At 36.5% G+C, this 23,313-nt stretch overlaps 1 protein-coding gene across 1 annotated transcript in view; it reads left to right on the top strand.

Moving 5' to 3' along the window:
• LOC148956583 (ferric reductase 1-like) overlaps positions 1-23,313 on the top strand; it is a 137,548-nt gene that overhangs the window by 61,920 nt on the left and 52,315 nt on the right. The window contains exon 4 of the mRNA XM_089091289.1: positions 3,590-3,746. Coding sequence (XP_088947415.1) covers positions 3,590-3,746 — 157 coding nt within the window. The remainder of the gene's footprint in view (positions 1-3,589; positions 3,747-23,313) is intronic.

The following is a 23,313-nucleotide window of genomic DNA, read 5'->3' as shown; positions in this document are numbered from 1 at the left end:
GGTTTGTTGACACCAGAGTCTTGTTATTTAACCTTTCAACTATTTTTTCCAAAATGGTATTTTTAACCCTTGCATATAAAGCACCTCTGGGGGGAAAATAATAAAAAAATATTGAAGCTATAAAAGATTTAGTCATTCGTTTATGTTTGCACAGGTTATCTTTATGTTTGTAAGATAGTTAATTTTAATTTCTGTTCGTTCTTGGTTTCGTTTATTCTATAACAGTATGCTCTGGTCTTTTTTAGTTTTAACTATTATAGGAATAAATTTCTGTTGGTCCTGAGTTCAATATGGCTCTTTACTTTTCTTAGAAAACTTATTTTTATGCAAGGTTTTTTTTTAATGAATAATAATCAAACATTGAAGCCCTATGGCTTTTGCACTATAGACAACTTAATTACATGCCTCTGATAAATCAAACGTGATTTTTTCACGCAACAGTGAATAGAACGAAAAAATAGCTTCAAAACACAGTAGTTAGGCTATTTCATTTGTTGATGCAGAAAGAATAGGATCGTTTTGAATAGACCATTTTCCGGATTTTTTTGCCACAATAATTTATCATTTATTGCGAAGTATATATTTTAACCTTATCTTAAGTATGGCTGTAATTTTAAGTATTTGAGCATTTTTAGTTTGAGAGAATTTCTGGGAGTAATTCTATTGAAAATTCTTTATCTAGTTCTTATTAGTGTATTTTGATGTGTCTTAATGTCTCTTCGAAATTTCTTGAAACTTTTAACTTTCTTCCCATACAGAACTTTACCTTATTAATGTCTTTGGGTGGGGGCAGCGTAGTTGGCATAAATAAGAAAACTTTAGCGTACACAGTAGGAGAGGGGAGAGGGTGAGGTCTTTGAACTATTTAAAACAAAATCCATCTCAAAGTTCTTATCGGATGTTTCCAATCAAATGAGCCCTCTCTGAAGTTTATAGGAGCATTCCTTCCGTAAGAACCATAAATGCCCCCAGGGTATGACTTATAACCCTTGCCCCTGAAGACTTTGGGGGGAGTGTCCTGCTCAAACATATAATTTCCAGAACTTACAACTACGTTGAACAAAATGGCTATATCGAAATGTTGATTGGATGTGTTTGGGGAAATGGTGGGCGTGGAAGGGGTGTCGGTTGCCTTAGAATCACTTTTGACTATTAAAAAGAGAACTTGTCATTTACAATTCTTATCGAATGAGCCCTTTTTGAAGTTTCTACGACAACACTTTCTATACAAAGCCTTATATGCCCCCAGGCCATAACTTACAACCCTTGCCCTGAAGGTTGTGGGGGAGTTGTCATCCTCAAAGACCTAATTTCCAGATCTTAAAACTACGTTTAATAAAATGACTGTCTCAAAATTTTAATTGGATGTGTTTGGGGAAAAGGTGGGCGTGGGAGGGGGGTTAGTTGCCTTCAAGTCACTTTCGACTATTAAAAATGGCACTAGCCCTTTGAATTTCCAATCGAATGAGCCTTTTTTGAAGTTTCTACGACAATGGCTTCTATAAGAACCTTATATGCCCCCAGGGTATAACTTAAAACCCTTGACCTGAGAGTTGTTTGGGACTGTCCTCCTCAAAAACCTATTTTCTATATGAATATTAACTATGCTGAACAAAAAGGCTATCTCAAAGTTTTGATTTGATATATTTGGGTAAATGGTGGGCCTGAGAGGGGGGTTAGTTGCCCTCCAATCACTTTCAGCTATTAAAAGGGGCACTAGCCCTTTAAATTTCCAATCGAATGTGCTAATTCTTGAGTTTTTACGACAACGGCTTCTACAAAACCTTATATGCCCCCAGGGCATAACTTAAAACCCTTGCCATGAGGGTTGTGGGGGAGTGTCATCCTAAAAAATATATTTTCTATCTGGAATCAACTACGCTGAACAAAATGGCTATCTTAAAATTTGATTGGATGTGTTTGGGGAAATGATCGGCGAGGGGGAGGGGGATAGTTGCCCTCCAATCATTTTTGACTAAAATAAAGGGCACTAGAACTCTTGATTTCCAATTGAATGAGCCCTCTTTGAAGTGTTTACGACGAGCCCTTCCATGTGAAGTACCTTTATGGAAAAAAATAATAGATAAATAATAAAACTTTGGAGCCGTATGGACTTTACTATAGGCAATGCTACAGCGTTGCATCTGATTCAATATATCTAAACGAAACTACAAGCACTTAGAAAAACAATTCTTGAATGTTTTGTAGCTTATTTCCCCATCTTCAGTTTAAAATATCACTCTTTTAGTGGATTAGATCCTGAAACACAAAACGAAACTGAACTACCCCATCCACTTGATTTAACTTTGCATGAACAAATACCATATGCGTATCTTTTTGATCCTCATCTAACAGAAATGCCATCAAATGTGCATTTCATGTGCATTTCTTGGGGAGTCCCCTTCCTGTACGGTATAAATTCTGCTCATTTTGGGTTTTAATGTTACTCTTTACTTTCATAATAGCATCGTAGACCAAAAATATTCCAAAAAATCAGGGAAGATTAAATATCAATTTCATAATTTTGACGTGTTTAAAAAAATGTACACCCCCCCCCCCCCACCCCCCAAAAAAGTATCTCCGAAAAAACTCTTGGATGCTGCACTGGGGACTATATATCAGTTTCTACCTACACCCTCCCCTCGTCTCTCCCTTAGAACTATTTCTGTATCTATTTGAATGCTCAATGAGAGTTGAGATGTCTTGGTATTAAAATCCACCCTTTGAGGTATCTCTATCCCTCCCTAACTACAAAACAATCATAGAACCCAACTGTAGAGGTATAAAGCTTTTATATGCAAATGTTCGGAACAGTAATACAACAGAGTTTTCATAAGCCTGTGAAATTTCTTTAGACCTTAAGGAGTTTTTGACTAGTTAGGGAGGGAGGAAAAGGGTTCATTTTAAAGTCAAAACACCCTAACTCTCACTGAGCCTTAAGCTAAACAAAATTCATTGTTTGAAAGAGACAAGAGGAGAGTGGAGGTAGAAATTGATTTATAATCGTTAGGATCGTATTCAAGAATTTCGTTTGTTTTTCTTCGGGGATGGAGGGGGGGGGGGAATAACTTTTAAAGACACATTTTTTACTCCTCTAGTGTGTATTTTGTATATAGAGGGTACAAATAAATTATTATTATTATTATTATCAAAAATGTGAAATTGATATTTAATCCCTCTTGATTTCTGGGAACATTTCTGATCTACGTTGTTATTATGAAAGTGCAGAGTAACATTAAACCCCAAAATGAGCAGAATTTATTTCGTAAAGGAGTGGGACTACTCCTTTTTCATCCCTGCCTTCCCCTCATGGTCGTAGCAACTTCGGAGGATGGTAATTCAATCAGAAATTGAGAGTCGTAGTCCTTTTTTTATAAGTCAAAAGTGACTGGAATCACCCCAGCGGGGTACTATTTTCCAAGGGGTATTTTTCACACTGGTATTTTCCAGGGGTTATCTTCCACGGGGGGGATTTTTGAAGGGGTAAAGGCTAGACCCTGATTTTAGATCCCAAAGAGTATTGGCCTGGGTCCAAAACCCGATTATAGCAAGAGCCGTAATATTGAATATTCTTCTGTTTCTGTTTCAGCCAACTGATGGAGTCATTCTGACAAAGTCGATGTTTCGTAACAATACTATTTATTGCTCATTTATTCGTAACGCTACGTTTTCTGCCTTCAGCGATGAATTTGACTTAGAAAATGACAGCTACTACCTGATCCTGGCCAAAGGACCTGCGGAAAAAGGTACTTTAGGCTAAATTCATCTGCAGTGTTACACAAATAGTAGTGAAGGGTTACCATACCCCCCCCCACTACCTATCAAAGCTTAAGAATTAATATCTCTTAAAAATTCGGAAGCTTCTTCTGACAAAACCCTGAAAGGTTCTGTTCGGGTTTCTTGCTATTACGAAAATATTTGGTTCTAGCCTTTTCTACCAAAGATTAAAACGAAAGTAGAACCCTATCATGAGCTCCCAGTCTACACCACTGCTGCCATCTACAATTGAGTCTAACGCTGTACGAACATAATTTATTCAAGGATTATCGATCGAGTCTAATGGGGGTCAAGGTCAATTGATTTGTTGTTGTTCGTCCAGGTGTATTGTCTCCGGGGCGAAGTTTGCACATGTGCATTGACGGTGGGGAAGAGATGTATTGATCTAGGACTCGAGGGGGGAAGTGAATTTTAGATAAATTGATTTACATAATCGGTGGGGGAATTTATTTATCTAGGGCAAGAGGGGGAAGTGGATTTCCGAGAAATTGATTACGTAATCGACTAGGACAAGTGGATTTCCGAGAAACTGATTGCGTAATTGACTAGGACAAGTAGATTTCTGAGAACTTGATTTAAATAATCGGTGGGGAAGAATGTATTGATCCGATAACGGAAAACAGGGTCGCGTGTCTCCTTCTAAGCCAATCAGGGAGTCGGTTACATATTATCGGGAGAGGATTGCAGAGAATATAAGGAAAGGATTTTTGCTATAGTTTCTATTAGTTTGTGAATAGAATTCAAAGGCGCAAGAACAGTTTGACATTACTCATTTGGATATATTTGTGCTGATGATGAGTGGAATGTTTACCCTATTAGAAGTTGATAGTGGAGTTGGTAGCAATAATACAAGAGCACCAAACATTGCAGTGGAAATCACGAGAGGATCACGGCTTTGTCTGGAATGGGATGAAGTATATGCAAGATATTTGATATCCTTGAGTAAATTTAAAATGGAGGATCAATTATGTTTCGCTGCAAAAGTTGATATAGCGCATGTGAAAGGACTTCAATGTGCTTTAAGTGCATTAGTGAAACATATCGAAGACAATAAACTGTATCGATAATTGTACATGTCTAGTATTATTGTTGTAATTATCCAATAAAATTGTTTCGAAATCGAAAATGTTCCCTTTTTTGTTGTTGTTAGAATGTTAGGCTAACGATTCATGGTCAGTCTAAAGTCAGCAGTCAGAGTGATAGGATTGAAAAATGAATAAATTTGAGAAAGAGAGAATTAGATCGAATCTGGTGTTTATGGAAAAACATTTGATTTTGGATGATGATTTTCTTGAGTTATCTCTTCAACGCAGGATATTCTCTCGGGGAACACTTGACATTATAATGGGGACTGATTCTCCCCATTGGACTATTGCATGAAACTTTGTCGATGTGACTCAATTGCTTATACTCAATTTATTGATAGATTAATTGGAACAAAACACAATAATATCGTGGATACACTTTTGAAGACATCGCCATAAATTTAATGTAGATCGCTCCCCCACCATTCGAAAGAGGTGACGTCACAGAGTTACTCCTCTCCCATTCCTCCACCCTGAATTTATCCGTCAGCAGGGACGATCAGTTTCGTTTTAGATGTGAGAGAGTTGACATCGGAAACAAAAAAAGTGTTCTATACATGTCCACTATGCATATACACTCTTGGCAGTTGGACTCAATGTGAGAATTGTAAAATTATTGATGACTATAGTGAAAAGTGTAAATTATGTAATCCTTGTAAATTACATAGAGGATATGCAGTGCAAATTAAAGGATGTAATTCATGTCTTGAAGAGATTTGTGACTCTCACCCTAGAGAACATCTGTGCTCTAATTGTCACTATGACAAATGTGATCAGGGGGAGAATACTTACCCCGCTATGATTGGAAAGAATCCCAAATGAGATTTTAGTTTATTTCTACGAGATTGGTATCGTCGTGGATTTAAATTATCCTGGGAGGAAGAATCTGGTCTACAATGCAACTGTTGGGGTAACAAGACAATTTGGTTTCTACGTCATCGTTGTGACGACACTGCCTATTATGACTAAATTAAGTGATTTTTATTTGGCAGTTACCGAATGTGATTCGCCATTTGAAAAAATTGTATGTGATATTGCTTCAAATAGACAGATTGAAACACGCGAATTTCATAATATGAGTGAAAATAGTATCATTGACTATACAAAGAGATGTGACAAGAGTGAAGTTACATTATACTGTAGAAAATGTGACCCTGACTTTGCAGTCAATCAAGATCAATATACAGTTAATCCAAATGATCCACCGGCATTAGTGGTTCACGACAGTTGCCTATACACCGATGAAGAAGAAGAAATCTAAAGTGAATATTTAAAGACATTGTTGTATATATACATTTTATTAATAAACAAATTCACGTACATTTTTTAAGCACTTTACTCTTAGGGCACTGAAATTTATATTATACAGGTCTGAGAGGATATTTTCCACTAAAAAGTCGTTCAGACGTGGATTGTCTATATAAATGTTGACAAACTGCTTGTAAGTATAGCCACGACATCGCAACACAAAATATAGTAGTGCATGGAAGCCACAGCTTTTAGTCGTCAGATCCTGCACTCTCCTCCAATTTCGAATAATAGTTTTTTCACTGCTCTCAATATAGTTGCTGATGTGGAGTGTGTATAATGTATAGGGTAGACCAAGAGGATAAAAAAATTCAATCGTCTTCATTGTTTGAAAGATGCACAGCCAATGACCCGTCAGCACAGTCGACGGACTGCTATTAACAATAATTAGGGTATTGTTGGCACTTTGAATTTTTCCAAGAAAGTCCGAGGGCAGACAATAGCATTTGTACTGGGACATTTAGGGATCCATATTAAATACATTGATTATTTGACTGGTGTTCATGGTGCCAAGTCTAGTAGAACACTACCTTCGGGAGTGATTTTCCAATAGATTTCATATTGATTTGGTGAGATTACTGCAATACTCTCAGCCAATGGGTTGGCAAATGTACACTCTAAACGCACACTCCCCGTACGTACTATACTCATATCCTGCGTGCAAGAAAAATCCAATACAATGATACCATGTGTTTTAGCAAACATTTCTTCGGTTATACCATTTTCAAATAGTTGCGAATCATGATCTAGGGTTTGCATGGTCAACTCATACAATGTTCTATAGGATTTATCAAAAGATAGATTGTAGAGTGGGATGCCGTTTACTTTACAGACAAGAGATAAAAGTCCAACTATTTTAAATTTATGTAGACATCCAGTCCACGATCCTATTGCACTAGCACTTTTTACAAATGCCAAAGCAAGTTTTGACGGAATTTCGCCAATGATAAAGGATGAGTCGTGAAGGTGCGTGACCCCATGGCAATGTGATGTTGTTTGGTGATTGTATGAGAAACAAGTAGTTTTATATTATTTCCACTGGCTCTCAGTTTTTCCAATGCCAAAGCAACAGAACTCATAACTTGTTGTTTGCGTACATGAAGTATTGCCGAGGCGAGGGAGAGGCTTACATCAGGATTGGCAGCAAGTTCTTTTCTCAATATGAAATTGGATGGTGCAAGCGTTAATTTTATATCCACTTTAATATTGGGTGGAAGCCATTGGGGTATATTAAATATTTCTCGATATATTTTTCCAACTAGATGTAATTCACTAGTTGTAGCATTTTTAAGTGCATCTGTACTATCAGTATTAGTAATATATTTATATCCATTAGATTTGTCTCTGAATTCCTTGTATGAATTGCGTTTCATCAACATAAATTGCTTATAGCTTGTATAATTTGAAAGATTGTTGCTTGTGCTCACAAGCGTGCCATTGATGTAGACGCTGATTTAACGAAATAAATTATATAATGTACAATTTTCATAGGATATTTCATTGGCAAGAATTGGCAATGTATTATTGGATTTCTGAACTTTTATTTGTAAATCTATAAATGTCGAAGACATGTCCATAAAGTAGTCTTCACTGGAATAAATTTGAAAGTGGATATTATCGGAGAGGGATTGTTGAGGATAAAATTGTTCATAGTATCCATGCTTGACACTCACATCAACATTTTCAGTATTAAATAGATTCAATGAGGCGGTAATTGAAGGTTGAGAATCCTTATGCGGTAGGTAGGACATCTTAGAAAAAGAAATCTAGTTTCGATCTAACAATTCTCTTCCTGGGGCTTCTTCTTCTTCTACTACTGTTTACAGTACGTGTCGGCTTTTTCCTTCTTTTCTTTGACAGGGGTGACGTCTTTCGTTTCTGACCTGAGTAGAGACTGATGAGTGATGCATTATTTCTCGACCTTTTTATACCTTTTCCATTTTGTTTTAATCTCTCGCGAAGGGTTCGCGCACAGGACCTAAGATTGTCCGTAATACTTTTTTTTAAAATCCTTGCCAGAGCCCTAATCGTATAGTTTAGAGGATGCAAGGTCTGTTGCAGCCGATACATTGTTTTTTTTAGCCAGAGGTAATGAAGAGCTAAACAGCTTAGCAAACCAACTGCCAAGACCATAGCCAGACATTTTAGTACGCCCTTTGTAATAGTCCATTCCGTTGCCGTGTTGTCTTGGGTCAAGAGTATTAACATAGCAGTCAATATCAGGACAAATGAATACCACTTTCCTATTAGAAATCTTGTTTTTGAACGATGGGACGAAAATGGCATGTAATCACAGCCAACCCTTTTGAAATTGCTAGGAGATCACCTAATTCAGTTCTTAGTGTTAACTGACAGAGTTCCAAATAGGAAGTGTTTACGGGAATATACTGAAGATGCTTTATATTGTAGTGGTGAATATGTTCTTGATTGGTTTTTTGTTCAAGAACCCGTAGAAGGGGAACATTTGAATTACCAACCTGGGATGTTTCCACAAATGAAGCGTAGAGAAATATATTTGTGTCCATGGAAAACGCGGATATATAGTTAGCAAAATTGTGGTGGGGGTTCTTAGCCCTTTTGACGTCTTTTATATCCAGTTTAAATCCATAAACGAATTTTAGGTTATCATTGAGAATAACATTTACATCGGCTATGAATAAACTCAGGTTGATGTTATCCTCCTCTTTTGAATAGTTGAAATGAAAAGCTCCTTTTTTACGAGCGGAAATTCTTTTATTAGTAGAACGACATAAATCATTCATGCAGGTGAGTTCCTCGTAGGGTAATTCAGTATATGAATAATTCATCCAATTGATCTTTTGAATTAGTTCTTGATCACCTGAGGGTGGTGGTGGCCAATCATAGGGTCTAAATTTTATTTCATATTTACGATCTTTTTTCAGGATGTCGTAGGTATTTTTGAGAATACAGTCGACAAGAGCCACTTCATACTTTCCATTGTCGAATTTGATGGAGGGGGAGAGTTTCGTCCAAAAATCACTTGTTCTATTCAAGTCATTTTAGAGAGGATCAGGAACATTGGACATGAAAGTCACATAGAAATCATTGGACATTGTTAATATCTTCAGCACTGACCCAAGAACCAAAATCAGAGTTGTATCCTAGCCAGCGAACAAGCAACTGTCTCTGGCCCCTACGAGTACGACTCTTTAATATCTTTTTAATTTGATAAATTTCACTAGTGTTTATAACTTTTTGCAGTTCATATTCATAAAAATCGCCGAGAATCTCATCATCTTCTGTGTCTCGCAGTCGATATGTCGTGGGTTCGGTGTCCAGGATTTTGGACACTTTAAAAAGTTCAGTGCTCCATAAATAATTCCCCTTTTCAAAAATATTGGTGGTTCTATTAATTCGAACAGTATCACCAACATTGAATTTCTTCTTCACATTTTTTTCTTTTTCACTGGAATATTGCTTTAGAAAAGCATCAAGTGTATTTTCACTTCAATGAACTTCCCGAGGGCTTGAGTTGGACAGAGATCGATGGGGTCGATGGTTATATATCCGCATGATTTTATCTAAATCATGAATAAAAGCAGATGTATTTTTCAGTGTACAATATCTTGAAATTAATAGACGAATCGTTCTTATCAATCGTTCAGCCAATGCAGCCTTTATCGGGCTGTGACTATGATAGAGGGTTGCATTATATTTCAATAGTAATTTTTGCGCATGAGGATTAACAAATTTGCTACCATGATCTGATTAAATTTTTCTATAGGAATCCTTTTCAAGAATACTTTCTAAAGCATGATCAACTTCAACACCTCTCTTTGACCGTAATGGGATGACATAGGCATAGCAACTAAACACAGTGATTGCCAATAGAATATATTTGTAGGGTGCATTGTGACACCGTTGAATCGCGTCTAGAGTTAAAAGATCAGTTTGCATTATATGCAGAGGGAAAAAGGCTTTAGTTTGTCGATATTGTTTGCCACGAAGCCTGCGATTCCGATGCAGTGTGTAACTCGGTTCATTCTGTAGATACTCTTTTGCTTTTTTTAATGTGCTGCCAGAGGCAACTTTAGAAAGCGTTTTGGGGGAACTTAGACTTCCCGCTTAACCAATATTTTCATAGACATGTTTCAGAAATTCATCCATTTTGAACGCAAACACGTAGTGCCATGTCCACTATCCTTTTTCACACTGAAGGGTGAAACAATTCGTCTTCGCTTTTGACTAGAAGCCATGGGTTTTATAAAAGAATTGTTGCTGCTGCTGCTGCTGCTAGTATTTTCCAATATTGAATCTTATTTTTTAATTGGTGTTGGTGTTGGCGTTGTTGGAGGACTATATTCTCTTAGTTTCTTTAGAATTTGCTTATTGCCAATAAGACTTTTTGGGAAGTTCGATACACTTAAAAAAGTGTATAGATTATTGTCAAAAGATAAAAGTCCTTTACGATTCGTCACAATATCACAAATAACATCAACTACATTATAACTTTTTTCCTGAATAATAATTCGTTTCCCCGCGCTGTCGACTTGAACTTGATGATCACCAGCAGTTTCCAACATGAGATATGATAATACTCTTTTACTCTGTTCTCGATAGTTCACTGGCAATAGGTTTCCAATTGTTGTCACTATAGAATTCAATTCCTTCTCCTTTGATTGCACTGCTGCTGCTGCAGAATCTTGAGGAGATGTTTCCTGTTTAGAGGGATCTGTGATAACAGCGGGTCTCTCACGATAAGGTCTATGTTTGGCCACACGTCGTAATGCATCTTGAAGTAAAAGCAGTTTTTTGTCATCGGCAATATTCTCATCATTAATGAATTTGCTTAGATTGTCTTCAAAATGTTCGACGGGCGAGAGGATAAGTTCAAATGGTGTCAATTTATGGGGTTTAGCCATTCTCTAGAGAAAACTGTTCACAAGTCCTGAAATTATTGACAGTAAAAGTGTAAAAAAGCTACCGCCCGCTTGAAGGAGACGTTTTCTTTTAAAATTTTTTCTCTTGTTTTTGCAAGCCAAGGCGCGTACAGTGGAACGATGTTGCTTTGTCTGTTGTCAAACACCTTCTGGCAAGTGTACATTGCCCTCAGTTAAATTTAAACGAAGTTCAGATATTAGATTAATGAAATCATTGTCAATACCATGTTTGAGTAAGGCCTTCCTGAGTGGAGGTTTTGAAGTGCCTAAAACGGAAAATAAATGCCGTTGTTCGTGTAGTTTCTTCAGTGTCATAATGGCAACTAATAGCTTTTTCTACTGTTAACCGGAAGATATATAGTAATTTCTTTGTCAAAAATGTCGGTGGCTACACGTAGATCCTCGGGTGTGTTTAAGATCTAGCAAAATGTAGCCGTAGGGCTTATTGGTCGCCTGAGTGTACGCTGACATCAGAAATTTGGGGGCGCCGGGATATATTTGCTTATTGAGAGTCTTTAGCGAGCTAGAATCACGAACAACTCGGTAGGTAATAAAGATGGTGCAATTCAAAGCAAGCATTCTCATACAATTTGCTCTGATGAAACAGATTGTGTAGAGCTAGGCTTATGGAAATCTGTTCATGATGAGAGCGAACGGTGAACAGCTGTAGCATTTCCTTTGAGAACTGTTCAATGGATTCAGATAAATCATCAATAATCAGCCACGAGTTTGGTTCAATACTATTGAAAAAAAATCAAGTCCCCGTATGAATTGTATTGGTATGGGTTTGGCAATAGCTTTTATTTTATCGTAGGACTCCTGCCGAATATTATATAAATAATATATTTTCTTTGTTTTTTCCAAAAACATTATATTATAATTTTGAATTATTTTAGCTAAAAGTGTCGTTTTCCCTGACATTGATTGAGCACACAGAAACGATCTGAAGGGTTTTTTTAAATTGATACATGCTTCTGCTGTTGTTGACAACAGTCGGACTACAACTAACTGTAAATCATACTTATCCAATGAATAAGTAGTAGTAATAATTTCCCCATAGATCTATCTAATACGTTAACAAGAACAACAAAAACAATATTTCATTCATTTATTCGACATGAAAACTCTATTTTGTTGAACATGAACAACATAAAAAAACACTTATTCAACAAGAACAAAAACTCTATTTGTTCAAACATTACTGACATAAAAAAAAACTTTTTGTCCATCAACAATAACACTATTTGCACAACACTAACACTTATTGTCATAAAAAACACTTTTTGTCCATCAACAATAACACTTTATGTACAACATTTATTTTCATAAAAAAAACACTTTTTGTTTAGCAAGAACAAACACATTTTTGTACAAACACACACACATTTTTGTACAACAACAACAACAACACTTTTTTTGTACAAAATGAACATGAACATGAACTTTAAAAAATAGCACAGTTGAACATTACGAATTTGATACCCCCCCCCGGGATCGTGGGGCCGAAAGCTTGCCACGGGAGGGACCCCCCCAACCCTCGGGGGAAAAACTGTATACAATAGTCGCCGTCACTGCCGCTGCTACAGGTTGGGTTAGAGTATTTAATTCCTGAAAGGTTAGATTTGGGTTAGAGCATTCAGGTTTGAGCTAGGTTAATTTATCCAGACCAAGTTGATTGCGATAGTCTTTGCATTAAACCCGGTCTGAAATACGGTAGTGGCCATGGGGTAGTACATTTACACCATTCTTGAGCACAAAGACTTTGCCGGATATACATGACATTGCATTCTTTTCCACTCTTACAGTATAATTTCTGTACTGTAGAGAGCGAATTGCAAGCACTTGTGCTCTCGGCACTAGGCTACTCTCTACACAGTCTCTGTAGACACTCATGTTGAAATTGTTCTTTACAAAATGTGTAGGCACCCCTTTACACGCCTGCTTTACATCCCTAATATGAGTTTCCATGCAATATACTATAGGACCCGGGAACACCCCCCTGGATATCAAATCACTTCCCGTCTCTGATTTTAACATTAGTAGTTGGGTGGGGGCTTGACGTTTCACCAACTCGGGGTAGAGAGACGGATGCAAGCTGGTGAAATCCATCCGCGAGCTGATGTGATCCCCATTTTCTAAATCTCCCAATAAATCTCCGGTTTTTACTTTTAACAGCAGAGAATCCGTATCCCCATAGTAAACTTGAAACTCCCCCTCCTTTGGTCATTACACCTTGCACATATTGTAAAAAAACGACAACCTTAGCTTCTTGGAAATTTCAAGTACTGAACTACCTCCTGCTATATTCTTGTTCAGTATCATATTTCTCTTTTTCCTGTGTAGAAGAACCATGCCAGCGTCTATGCTCGTGAACGTTGTAAAATTGAGGTGAGCTATAATTCGTGCACACTCTTGAGGGTCAGTTACGACGTCGCAACGAGATCTGTTCCGTACGCTTTCACAAATTTTGCCAAAAGCTGAATTTAGAATGAGTTTGTACATTTCCTTCACTACTTTAGTGTTTCCCCGAGAGCGTTTATCAACAAAGGTGTCGATAAACCTCTTTAAATAGGGGTTCCTATAGAATTGAAGGAACTTATGTATTTTGGTGACCTTGAAACCATTGTTCACAATCCAGTGCAAAAGAACATGATGAACAACGATATTCTCTTTAGGGTCCAGATCTGCAATCAGTTTTTGCTTAGAGGGGGTCCAGTGCATCCCCATATCCTCAACCAATGATCGATTGTAGGGGCTCAGTGAGTCACTGGTCGATTGATACAGGGAAAAATAAAATCTCTGGCTGAATCATGAAGCGCCAATGGAATTTGACCATCAATTTCAAAGAATCATCCTTGTGGCCCATTGTCCTCGACGATGCTAATGTCGGGGAACTCACAAGGATTCTCAAGCTATTTATAGTTCCCACACGGCAAAGAGTAGTGAGACCTTGCCGAGGGGTACAATGAGTTCATGTCCAAGAACACTGCATTTGACTTTGCACCGGTGGTTTGTGTGTCTGATTCTATTTGTTTGCATGTCTGGGTTGGTGTTTGCAAGTCCAAGTATTTGTCTTTGTTGGTTTGAATGTCTAAGGTGTCTGTCCTCCTCTGTTTGTGTGTCTGATTCTATTTGTTTGCATGTTTGGGTTGGTGTTTGCTTGTCCAAAAATTTGTCTTTGTTGGTTTGAATGTCTAAAGTTTCTGTCTTTCTCTGTTTGTGTGTCTGATTCTATTTGTTTACATGTCTGGGTTGGTGTTTGCAAGTCCATGAATTTGTCTTTGTTGGTTTGAATGTCTAAAGTGTCTGTCTTGCTCCGTTTGTGTGTCTGAATCTATTTGTTTGCATGTCTGGGATGGTGTTTGCAAGTCCAAGAATTTGTCTTTCATGGTTTGAATGTCTAAAGTTTCTGTCTTTCTCTGTTTGTATGTCTGATTCTATTTGTTTACATGTCTGGGTTGGTGTTTACAAGTCCAAGAATTTGTCTTTGTTGGTTTGAATGTCTAAAGTGTCTGTCTTTCTCTGTTTGTTCGTCTGATTCTATTTGTATGCATGTCTGGGTTAGTGTTTGCAAGTCAACGAATTTGTCTTTGTTGGTTTGAATGTCTAGAGTGTCTGTCTTTTTCTGTTTGTGGGTCTGACTCTATTTGTTTGCATGTCTGGGTTGGTGTTTGCAAGTTCAAGTATTTATCTTTGTTGGTTTGAATGCCTAAAGTGTCTGTCCTTCTCTGTTTGTGTGTCTGATTCTATTTGTTTGCATGTCTGGGTTGGTTTTTGCAAGTCCAAGTATTTGTCTTTGTTGGTTTGCATATCTAAAGTACTTTTCCTTCTCTGTTTGCATGGCTGATTCTATTTCTATGCATGTCTGGTTTGGTGTTTGCAAATCCAAGTATCTGTCTTTGTTGGTTTGTATATCTAAAGTTCCTGTCTTTCTCTGTTTGCATGTCTGATTCTATTTGTTTGCATGTCTGGGTTGGTGTTTTGCAAGTCCAAGTATATATATATATATATAATATATATATATATATATATATATATATATATATATATATATATATATATATATATATATATATATATATATATATATATATATATATATATATATATATATATATATATATATATATATATATATATATATATATATATATATATATATATATATATATATATATATATATATATATATATTTGTTTGCATGTCTGGGTTGGTGTTTGCAAGTCCAAGTATTTGTCTTTGTTGGTTTGTATATCTAAATTGCCTGTCTTTCTCTGTTCGCATATCTGATTCTATTTGTTTGCATGTCTGGGTTGGTGTTTACAAGTCCAAGTATTTGTCTTTGTTGGTTTGTATGTCTAAAGTGCCTGTCTTTCTCTGTTTGCATGTCTGATTCTATTTGCTTGCATGTCTGGGTTGGTGTTTGCAAGTCCAAGGTTAGATTAAGTTAGGTTAGATTAGGTTAGGTTAAGTATTGAATTTTTTGATCCTCTTGGTCTACCCTATACATTCTACACACCCCAGATCAGCAACTACATTGAGAGCAGTGGGAAAACTATTATTCAAAATCGGAGGAGAGTGCAGGATCTGACGACTAAAAGCTTTGGCTTCCATGCACTACTATATTTTGTGTTCCGATGTCGCAGCTATACTTACAAGCAGTTTCTCAACATTTATGTAGACAATCCACGTCTGAACGACTTTCTAGTGGAAAATATCCTCTCAGACCAGTATAATATAAATTTCAGTGCCCTAAGAGTAAATTGCTTAAAAAATGTATGTGAATTTGTTTATTAATAAAATGTGTATATACAACAATGTTTTTAAATCTTCACTTTAGATTTCTTCTTCTTCATCGGTGTATAGGCAACTGTCGTGAACCACTAATGCCGGTAAATCATTTGGATTCACTATATATTGATCTTGATTGACTGCAAAGTCAGGGTCAAATTTTCTACAGTATAATGTAACTTCACTCTTGTCATATCGCTTTTTATAGTCAATGATACTATTTGCATTCATATTATAAAATTCACGAGTGTCAATCTGTCTACTTGAAGCAATATCACATACAGTGTTTTCAAATGGTGAATAACATTCAGTAACTGCCAAATAAAAATCACTTGGTTTATAGTTGTAATAGGCAGTGTCGTCACAACGATGACGTAGAAACCAAATTTTCTTGTTACCCCAACAGTTCAATCGTAGACCAGATTCTTCCTCGCAGAATAATTAAAATCCACGACGATACCAATCTCGTAGAAATAAACTAAAATCACGTTTTGGATTCTTTCCAATCATAGCGTTGTCTCCCACTGATCACATTTGTCATAGTGACAATTGGAGCACAGATGTCCTTTAGGGTGAGAGTCACAAATTTCTTCAAGACATCAATTACATCCTTTAATTTGTACTGCATATCCTCTATGTAATTTACAAGGATTACATAATTTACACTTTTCACTATAGTCATCAATAATTTTACAATTCTCACATTGAGTCCAACTGCCAAGAGTGTACATGCACAGTGGACATGTATAGAACATTTTTGGTTTCCGATGTCAACTCTCTCACAGCTCAAACGAAACTGATCGTCCCTGCTAACGGATAAATTCAGGGTGGAGGAATGGGAGAGGAGTAATTCTGTGACGTCACCTATTTCGAATGGTGAGGGAGCCATCTACATTGAATCTATGGCAATGTTTTCAAAAGTCTATCCACGATATTATTCTGCTTTGTTCCAATTAATATATCAATAAATTGAGTATAAGCATTTGAGTCACATTGACAAAGCTTCATACAATAGTTCAATGGGGGAGAATCAGTCCCCATTATATTTTCAAGTGTCCCCTGAGAGAATATCCTGCGTTGAAGAGATAACTCAAGAAAGTCATCATCGAAAATCAAATGTTTTCCATAAACACCAGATTCGATCTAATTCTCTCTTTCTCAAATTTATTCATTTTTCAATCCTATCACTCTGACTGCTAACTCTACACTGACCATGAATCGTTAGCCTAACATTCTAATAAAAAGAAAGGGAACATTTTCGATTTCGAAACAATTTTATTGGATAATTACAACAATAATACTAGACATGTACAATTATCGATACAGTTTATTGTCTTCGATATGTTTCACTAATGCACTTAAAGCACATTGAAGTCCATTCACATGCGCTATATCAACTTTTGCAGCGAAACATAATTGATCCTCTATTTTACATTTGCTCAAGGATATCACATATCTTGCATATACTTCATCCCATTCCAGACAAAGCCGTGATCCTCTCCTGATTTCCACCGCAATGTTTCGAGCTCTTGTATTCTTGCTACCAACTCCACTATCAACTTCTAATAGGGTAAACATTCCACTCATCATCAGCACAAATATATCCAAATGAGTAAAGTCAAACTGTTTTCTCTCCTTTGAATTTTATTCACAGACTAATAGAAACTATAGCAAAAATCCTTTCTTTATATTCTCTGCAATTATCTCCCGTTAATATATAACCGACTCCCTGATTGGCTTAGAAGGAGACACGTGATTCTGTTTCCCGTTATCGGATCAATACATTCTCCTCCATTGGTTATGTAAATCAAGTTCTCATCAATCATCAATCATCATCAATCATTTTATTAATACTAAACTATATTACAAACGTAAAGAAAAATTATTTAGCCCATGAAGCTTGGCTTGTTGTGGGCCTTACAATACAATAATAAAGTACTAAGACAACCATAAATATTACTCTAAATCAAACAATATATATGAAATAAAGATTAAAGAGAATAAACAATACCATACAATAAAAAAAAAAAAAAATAAAAAAAAAAAAAAAAAAAAAGAAGAAGAAGAAGAAAATATAAGGGAAAAATACAAAAGGAGAAACACTAGGAAAAGAGAAAACAGGGAAAATAAACGAAGGAGAGAGAAATTACTAAACTGGAAATACACGACGAATAACTGCCTTTGCAGACAGAAATAACGGGACATCCGGTGAGATTGAATTCCATAATTGAATTGATTTATAAACAAGAGACCTCTGGGCTGCTGTGGATGAACGTTTGGGCAAAATAAATCTACGAGAAGAACTACGTAGAAAAGTAGAGTACCTACCTGAGCCTGTCCGTGAAAACAATTGCTGTAGAAGCGGTGGAAGTGTACCTAGAAAAGCAGAATGCGCTAAATAAAGATTACTTTTACTCACAATAAGATCCAGTGGAGCTATTCCAGTATCATTATAAAGATCAGAGGATGGGTCAAGCCGAGGGAGAAGAAAAGTAGCCTTCACTGCCCTATTTTCGGCTCTTTGAAGTGAGCAGAGAAGAGATTTATTAGTATTACCCCAGACAGAGCAGTAATAAAAAAGGTAAGGAAATATAAAAGCATAATAAAGAGAAAGCATAACATTTGGGGGAAGAAATGAGTTAACCCGGTGCAACATTGAAGACTGGTGGAAGATGAGGGAACGGCTGTGAGTTATATGAGGTTTAAAAGAAAGAAAACAGTCAAGATACACACTAAGAAATTTCACCATAGCAGCTTGCGGTATAACATCATTCCCATAAGTAAGGATGATTGGCTCCCTTACGTCTCTCATACGATAAGGGGTCCTGAAGTGTATAATGGCACTTTTTTGGCTGTAGAGAGTCATACCATTTGACCAGCAGCAATCTTTTACTTTATCAAGAAGACCTTGAGCTAGGGAAGTGGCAGATGGCAGGTCTACTGCAGCAATGAAAAAGTTACTGTCATCAGCAAAAAGAATAGGGTGGACAAGGGGATGAAGACCATCAACGAGATCATTAATATAAATTAAAAACAAAAGTGGTCCAAGCACAGAGCCCTGTTGAACACCCTTCAATATAGGCAAAGTAGTGGAAGAATTACCATTAACTGAAACATACTGAGATCTTCCCGACAGATAAGACCTTAACCATTCTAGTGGGACTCCATGCACTCCAAATGAAGATAGTTTAGACAAAAGAACAGAGTGGTCAACCATATCAAAGGCCTTTGAAAAGTCAAGAAAAAAACCCAAAACACACAAGCCCTTGTCCAGATTAACACGCACAAACTCTGTTGCATCTGAAAGTGCATACGAGGTAGAGAAAGTGGGACGAAAACCATACTGATGGTTAGTTATGAGAGAATCTTCTGCAGTCGTGTTAGTACTAAAAACAAATGAAGAGAGTCTACAATACACTACTCTTTCAACAACCTTAGAAATGACAGGAAGAAGAGAAATGGGTCTATAATTTGAAATTAGAGATGAATCACCTTTTTTATGTAAAGGTAAAACATTTGCAACTTTAAATAAATGAGGGAAATCACCAGAAGAAAGAGAGCGGTTAGTTATGTGTGAGATGGGGTTAGAAACAAACTGATCAATTTTTTTAAGAACATTATTACTCAAACCAAAACCATCAACTGAACGGCTACTTGGAAGCTGGGAGATAATACTATAAATTTCAATATCACTGCATGGGGAAAGGAAAAATGACTTTTCTGCTATTGGAAAACTACTTACTCTTCTCTTGGGTTGAATGGGAACTGAGGGAAGAGTGGTGAAATACAAATTGAAGGCACTTGCTGAAGAATTTTTATCCACAATAGATCCATCAGCATTCCTGTAATGACATGGGGGGGACTGTTTGAGTTTCTTGCAAGAAATAGCTTCATTAACTGCATTCCAACCCATTCGCAAGTTCCCCTTACACTCATCAATTCGACCCGAAAAATAGAGCTTTTTGGCAGCACGTACTGAAGTCGTAAGTACATTTTTATAATGTTTATAATTGAGAAGATCATCCTGTGTTTTACTTTTACATGCAACCTTGAACAGAGACGCCTTCATATGTGTAGCATTAATCAGACCTATGGACATCCATGGGCATTTGGGTGTAGAATTCCTTGGTCTCTTCCTAAGAGGAAAATGCTTATCCAATAGAGCTCCCATACGACACACAAATAAACTTGTTGCACATTCAACATCATTAGCTTCAAGAACACTAGACCAATCATTACTCTGAAGACTAAGAATTAAATTAGAAATTTATTTATCTGTAAAAGTTCTAAAAGAAGATTCACCTTGCTTATTCACTGCAATCTCAGTATTAGGTACAAAAAGTGATAGATAAATAGGGAAGTGATCAGACAGATCAGTGAAAACAAGACCAGAATTAAACTTCAATTTAGGAGGATGAGAAATGAAAATATTATCTGTCAAAGTAGCAGAATTTCTTGTAGGATCAACACGAGAAGGAAAAAAAAATTGAAGGAAGTAGCCCAGAAGAAGAAAGCACATCAAATAGATGGTCACATTCATCACTTGATCCAACATTTAACATATTACAATTAAAATCTCCCAAAACACAAATACATTTTTTAGAGAAAGTCCCTGCACCAGAAAGCTGATCAAGCAAATCACAGAACAGATGTGTTGGAAAAGGAGGGGGCTTATAAAACAAACAAACAGTATCACATGCAAACTGACTTTTCAGATCAATGACAAGAGAATAAACAGTCCTACTATTGGACACTACTGAAGTAAACAAGGATTCAAGGTCATACCGTCTACTGAATTTAATATCAGATTTTATAAATAAAGAAATGCCCCCTGAGCACTTTGTTACCACTCTAGGGACATGAATAGCAATATAACCATGCATATCATAAGCTGTTAAATTATCACTATCATATAACCATGTTTCTGTTAAACCAATTACATCAAAAGGGCAGGAATTATCAGACCACAAATATGATTTCAGACTATCCCACTTATCTCGTATCCCACGTACATTCAAACAAAATACATTAAAGCTACTATTTGAAGAGAGAGAAGGCATGATTTTATCACAAAATTCAATAGTAGTGTGATAATTGCAACTAGAATTAACCATAGATCCAAGAAGAAGGTCAAGTGTGTGGGCCTCTTGTTTTCCAGCACTACTTGGTTGCTCAAAGATAACTGATTTAAGAATAGAAGAATTCAAAAGAAAAGAAAAATCAGCCAGATTTACCACACATAACAAATGCACACAATATCTTCACAAATTAACAAAATATCAAAAAACCAGGCTGAAATAGCATATATTAAATTTAAAATAAAAATGTTAAACTTGTAGGCAACAAAGAAAATAAAGAGAAGAAAAAAAAAAGCCTGCAAGACAAAGAAAAATAACAAGCTACTAAGCTCAAAAAGATTAAAAAATAACAAAAAATTACAAGGATAAAGTTAAAAACAAAGTAAAGAAAAAGGCAAAACAATAACGAAGCAACCAGATGAAAGATTTATCAATGGTTTATGGATATAATTTAAAAAAATAATGTAAAACAACATAAATGCAAGCATAAGTAAAACAATTAGATCATAAAGGGTTAAAAAAAAAAAAAAAACAAAACAACAGAGCTAAACGGGGAAAAATGGTTTATTTCAGTCCTGGGAGGGGCTTGGATGGGCTGTAGTTGACTGATGGAGAACATCAACTTGAGTTGCCTCTTTCACAGTGATCACTTTACCATCAGAAAGCTTGGTAAGTATTTCTCCTCCACTGGACCATGTAGACCTCTTCCCAAGCTTTGATTTAGCATAGTTAAGTAACTGAAGTCTAGGCTTTGTCAGTGACTCAAATAAAGACACCACTACCTTGCAAACTCTTCTTTTCTCTAAGAATAAACTGCTGCATTCTTGGACTACAAAATTCCACAACAAGTGGGCGAGATTTCATACCTGAGCCTTGTTTTCCAATTCTTCTAACAGAAACTATGTCGTTCTTAGTCAGAGGAATACCAGGAAACCTCGTATTGCAAAATCCAAGAAATTTGCTTTCAGAAGCTTCTGGATAAGGGTCTTCTTTGAAACCAAATAGGATCAGCTGATTTGAAATTTTCATTTGGTCAAACTGATCTCCCAGAAAATCCACATTGAGTTGAATTGGTTTCAGAGATTTTCGCAGCTCCGACAAACTCGAGTCAAGCACAGCACGAGATGAGTCAAGCTTTGACATCCTCAAAGCAGTTTGATTTAGTGATTTTTCAAAAAGCAAATAAAATCCAGTTTTAGACTATTATATACCTCTTGTTTAATAATTTAATGGTTATTAGAATCAAAAGAAGCAGGCAGATGACTAGTGGCAAGTTTTTTAACAGAGGCCTCAACCAAAGAACCAACCTCATTAGACAGTGCCTCACTGACAACTTCTGCCATAGTAGATTTAAGGTTTTGGTCATTAATTGAATCTGCAATTAGCTTCTGCTTGTTCTTAAGGGTGTTAATGTGTGAGGTGAGCATAGTAATCTGCTCATTAATAGATTCAGCTCCACTTTATTGGATGGAGCAGTCTCCACTTGAGATCCACTTGTCCTAGTCGATTACACAATCAATTTCTCGGCAATCCACTTGTCCTAGTCGATTACGCAATCAATTTCTCGGAAATCCACTTCCCCCTCTTGCCCTACATCAATAAATTCCCCCAACGATTATGTAAATCAATTTCTCGGAAATTCACTTCCCCCCTCGAGTCCTAGATCAATACATCTCTTCCCCACCGTCAATGCGTATGTGCAAACTTCGCCCCGGAGACAATACACCTGGACGAACAACAACAAATCAATTGACCTTGACCCCCATTAGACTCGATCGATAATCCTTGAATAAATTATGTTCGTACAGCGTTAGACTCAATTGTAGATGGCAGCAGTGGTGTAGACTGGGAGCTCATGATAGGGTTCTACTAATGAATTCCGTGTGGTAATTGAAATAGAGCATGACAGGTTATAAAATTAAATATCTCGGACCATTTTTTTAGTTTTCAAGCATTAAATGTTAATAAAATACCGAAACACCGGTTTTGCCTGTTAATTTAATCCTGATTTTTCGAAAAGGCTAAGGGTGTTAATGTAAAACTTTCAGGGAGTGTTGTGGGGGACGTTGAATTAATCAAATAATACCATATGCATCCATCTTGTAAAAAGGGCGTATCTTCATTATCTAAGGAACGGCAAAGGATATTAATTTGAAACTTTCAGGGAGTGTTGAGGGAGATGCTGAACTAAATCTGAATACACTCCCTACATCTAGGATCTCAAAATGCCGTGTCTTTAAAATCTTAGGAACAACTAACGTTGTTAAATTTAAACTTTCAGAGAATGCCGAGGGTGTTGTTGAGCCATATCAATACTCATTGTGTACATCCCGATTATCAAAAAGGATGTATCCGATTATTCTAATGCAATA

Source organism: Artemia sp. Qi Xiang Cuo, chromosome 1 (genome assembly GCF_049724085.1).
Source record: "Artemia sp. Qi Xiang Cuo chromosome 1, ASM4972408v1, whole genome shotgun sequence".
NCBI lineage: Eukaryota > Metazoa > Arthropoda > Branchiopoda > Anostraca > Artemiidae > Artemia > Artemia sp. Qi Xiang Cuo.
The sequence above is the reverse complement of the archived record's forward strand: the minus strand, read 5'-3'. Positions and strand labels throughout refer to the sequence as shown.